The 3,851-nt window shown below is 47.2% G+C and overlaps 3 protein-coding genes across 5 annotated transcripts; 1 reads left to right on the top strand and 2 right to left on the bottom strand.

Moving 5' to 3' along the window:
* Window positions 1-325: 325 nt before the first annotated feature.
* Window positions 326-2,298, top strand: Rbsn-5 (Rabenosyn-5). Of its 2 annotated transcripts, XM_017089980.4 has the most exons (4): window positions 326-375; window positions 428-1,267; window positions 1,327-1,937; window positions 1,991-2,298. In XM_017089980.4, exons 2-4 carry the CDS (start codon window positions 601-603, stop codon window positions 2,228-2,230), a joined length of 1,518 nt encoding a protein of 505 aa, XP_016945469.3. In that variant the 5' UTR covers window positions 326-375; window positions 428-600; the 3' UTR covers window positions 2,231-2,298. The 2 variants fall into 2 exon arrangements, with proteins under 2 accessions (XP_016945469.3, XP_016945459.3); XM_017089970.4 differs by having other exon boundaries at window positions 363-1,267.
* Window positions 2,286-2,929, bottom strand: Acbp1 (Acyl-CoA binding protein 1). 2 transcript variants are annotated; one of them, XM_017089993.4, is made up of 3 exons: window positions 2,784-2,929; window positions 2,597-2,711; window positions 2,286-2,536 (listed from the first exon to the last, which is right to left on the bottom strand). In XM_017089993.4, the coding sequence occupies exons 1-3, from the start codon at window positions 2,796-2,798 to the stop codon at window positions 2,394-2,396; spliced, it is 273 nt and encodes a 90-aa protein (XP_016945482.3). In that variant the 5' UTR covers window positions 2,799-2,929; the 3' UTR covers window positions 2,286-2,393. The 2 variants fall into 2 exon arrangements, with proteins under 2 accessions (XP_016945482.3, XP_036678352.3); XM_036822457.3 differs by having other exon boundaries at window positions 2,832-2,888.
* A 49-nt stretch (window positions 2,930-2,978) lies between these two features.
* On the bottom strand, window positions 2,979-3,674 carry LOC108016994 (uncharacterized). The gene is made up of 2 exons (XM_017083980.4): window positions 3,411-3,674; window positions 2,979-3,301 (listed from the first exon to the last, which is right to left on the bottom strand). Exons 1-2 carry the CDS (start codon window positions 3,541-3,543, stop codon window positions 3,033-3,035), a joined length of 402 nt encoding a protein of 133 aa, XP_016939469.2. The 5' UTR covers window positions 3,544-3,674; the 3' UTR covers window positions 2,979-3,032.
* Between the last annotated feature and the right edge of the window lie 177 nt (window positions 3,675-3,851).

Here is a 3,851-nt window from a genome sequence, read left to right as displayed (position 1 = left end):
CCGTGAAGAGCTTTCGATCAGGGATGCAATGCTTTCGAAAATGCGGGGGCGGATGCTAGTAATAACCGCGAATATTTAAAATATTTTTATAAGAATTTAACTATAACTTTATGACAAAAAACAAACAAGAAAGAATGTATTAGAGTCAAACAACACTATTTATTTAATATGAAGGATATGCGGACAACCCATTAAACTGTTGTTAATTAGAAAGTTTTGTTTTATAAAATATAGTAATTACAAATCCTTGTTACGTTAATAATAACTTAATGAAACTTAAATATTACACTTATAAAAATATTCCGTTTTATTCCGCACCTGCTGCAGCCCTGTTTCTAACTTACACCTGCGAATGGTAACTTGACAAGAAGAAGAGTAAGCAGATTTTGATTATTAGTGGAAATATTTATAAAAAAAATTAAATTAGTTCACGTTTAGAAAGTTTAACCCAATAAACGCAGTTGAGGACTTTAAGGGGCGTAGATCCAATCATGCCATTGCTGTAGGGAAAGTGGAGCACCCTTAAACAGCAGTTTTTGCGGGGAGGAGACCACAACAAAAGCACACCCACCAAATAATACGCGATTACTCATCGCCAAAATGTCTGGGAATCCTTTCGACAGCGATGAGGACCAAAGTTCGGCCAGCGGGGAGATCCTAGAGGGTTTTCTATGTCCCATTTGCCGTGCGGACCTTAAGTCCATCGACGTTCTCACAGATCATTTTGCCCGCCAGCATGCCGAGGAGGAGGCGGCCTTGAAATCCTTCAAAGACATCTTTACCAAGGCGAAGAAGAAGATCCTGAACCCATTCGAGGATGAGAAGGCAGCAGCCGTAGCCTCGCCCGGAGGTTCCTCCTCCGCAGCGGCTGGCAAAAATCCCAATGGCAACGGAGATCGCAATGGACCCAGTAATGCCCGCTCCCGACTCAACGTTTTCAACCACATGGGCAGGCAGCAGGCAGGTGCCGAGTGCTCCCACTTTGAGTACTTCCAGTCCATCAGGAATCCCCGGCTGGAGCGGTATGCTAGCGAAACAAACAAGTTGATAATTCGCCTGCATCGTCTGCTGAAGGATCTGCCTGCGGATTCAGTGCAGAGACGACAGCACGAACAGCAGACTGTTGCCTGGCTAGATGGCAGTTCCGTCAAGTTGTGTCCCAGCTGCGCCAAGAGCTTTCACTTTGCCCGAAGACAACACCACTGCCGCTTGTGTGGAGGCATTATGTGCAACGATTGCTCCAAGTTCCTGCCCCTGGAAGATGCCAGTAAGTTATCTTTAAGTCATGATCTTAAAATTATTGTTAACCCCTTGTTTATTCTTTAGTGCAACTGGCCAGTCTCTCCACCACAAGAAGTGAACCCCTACAGCAGCTACACCAACAGGAGAACGCCATCCGTCTGTGCGAACACTGCCTCTGGCTGCTGGACACGCGACGGGACATGCACGAGAGTCGCACTTGTCGCCCACTCCTCATGCAGGTCTACGAACAGATTCGCCAGCTGCAGAAGGAGGTAACCCCGGATCTGGACATGTATCTGAAGATCATCAATAGCCTAAACGAAGGGGACACTATCTTTACGCTGGCCGATGCTGGTGCACTGCGCGGCAAGATCGGGCAAGTTGCCGAAGCTATGGACACGAGGAGCAAGCGCATTCTAGCCATATTCTGTGAGCCAGGCAGTCGTGAGGAGGCCTTGAAGAAGGCCATTAGGTTGGGGTGCATCCAAGCCATTAAGGAGCGCATGCTTTCGCTGCCACCACTGCCAGAGGAGGCGCACATCCGACAGATGCAGGAACGCCGACGCATGGAAACGCAACAACGTATCCTTACTGAGCAGCGCATGGCCATGGAAGCCTACGAGCGAAATAACCAGGCCGCCAACCAATCGGGAGTGGTTGTTCCGGGTCCTGAAAGTGGTTCCTTCGCCCAGGGGGTAAGTACATATATATATTGCTGGCAAGCCCCCCCTTAACCTCTGTTCCCCAGTCGGATCTCCAATCCCTGACCAACTGGTCGGCCCCGCAGGCGGCCAGCAAATCCACCCTGGATGATCCGCTGATCGAGCAGATCAACATCATTAAGGGATACATTAAACAGGCGCGTCAGGACATGAACTTCGAAGTGGTGGAGACACTGGAACTGAATCTTCGCGAGCTACAGCGCGAGGTGTACGAGCGACAGCGCCAGTCCCAGGGCAGCACCGCCGCCTCACCCACAGAGGCCTAAGCAGTATCCTATATAGTTTAATATATAACCATTCCCGCAATGACAAATTAAATGCTTTACGTTACGCATTTGTGTTGTATTTTGTGCGAAATCTGGAAAATCGAAGTTTGTGCGTTTGACGACAACTGAGATTATAAAATGCAATATCCTTTGGTGATTAAATCTAGGACTTGAGGCCAACAGAGGCGATCAGGGCCTTGGCCTTGGTGATGTAGGCACCCTGGGCGTCGGCATTGCTCATTCCCTTGCGGTTGTTCCAAGCCTCCCACTTGGCCTTGCCCTTGAAGTCGAGGAAGCCCGGTTTATCTGGATCGGACTCGTATTAGTTATGGTGGGGATACAGTAGGGACAACGCCCAAAGCCCACCTGTATTGCAATCGCCCACTGTGGCCTGTTTGTACAAGCTGTAGAGCTCCAAGAGGTCGTTGTCCGACGGCGTTGTGTTCAGATTCTTCACATCCTCGGCCGCCTGGTTGAATTCCTGTGGATTAACAAGTTAAGGGTTTGCTCCTTAATAAGCAAATACAATTTTCGAGAAGGTTGCTCAGCTCACTTGTAATTCGGACATTTTTTCTAGGATTTCTATCTAACGGAAGTGTACCTTTGGAAAATAATTGCAAAAACAGCGACGGACAATGACCATATGACAAATATATCGGAATAGTATCGCAGGGATGCATCGGATGCAGCGGGAAAATTAAATGCCGATATATCGATATATTATCTTTATACTTTGGGTAACTCCCTATTTAAAAACTCAACGATTTAAGTTTTATTTTACATTCTATTGTACATAGGGCACCTAGACTGATTTTTCGGTGCATTCGGTGCCCTCCCAATACTGAAGCAGCTTTTTGTCCAAGCTGGTCATCGGCTGACCGCTCCTCAGCTTTCCCCGGGCAGCGGATCTCCAGCGAATGAGCCACCTCCACCAGTAATCCGAGCTGGCTCGGCCAAGGCGGGAAAACAGCTCTAACCAACTAGCATCGGACCGGTGTAGATAGGGCAACAGCGGGTTGCCCTTCATGGCGTCTATCACCATCTTCTTTCGGTCTCCTGGTATACGTAGTTCTACATATGTGGAGATCAAACATAATTATATTGGTATTTTATAAATGTAATTTCAATAATTATTATTATGCTTTTGTCCTAAGCTGTACGTATGTATCGGATTACTTACCTACATTGCAAATGGGTCCTTCGCCCAAGAACATGTCCATAGGAAAGAACTCGCCTGGGCGGGGGTGTAAAGAGCGCATTGGACCGGGGCCATCACCGTCCTCCTGGTCGACAGGTTGGTTATCTCGGTCCATTCGCGCGAAAACTTGCACAGTATTTTATTCAGAGCGCTCGATAGCTGTGTGATGCTATCGATAAGTCTATGTTGTGGTGTGACCAAGACTTGGGAATGTCAAACCGATATTCGCAGTCTGGCAGCCCGGCGAAACCGGCGCTATTTATTTCATTTAACTTGGAGCGCAAATATCAATTTGGGTAAGAAGTTTAATGGCGTAGAAATGTTTTTGGGTGAGTAAAGCTTAAATAAAGTTAAGACAAAAAAACACATTTTCTCAGCAACAATAATTTGGCCGAATAAACCGTTATTGTACCCACAATCTTC

The sequence above is a fragment of the Drosophila suzukii genome, chromosome 2L (assembly GCF_043229965.1).
Source record: "Drosophila suzukii chromosome 2L, CBGP_Dsuzu_IsoJpt1.0, whole genome shotgun sequence".
Taxonomy (NCBI): domain Eukaryota; kingdom Metazoa; phylum Arthropoda; class Insecta; order Diptera; family Drosophilidae; genus Drosophila; species Drosophila suzukii.
The sequence above is the reverse complement of the archived record's forward strand: the minus strand, read 5'-3'. Positions and strand labels throughout refer to the sequence as shown.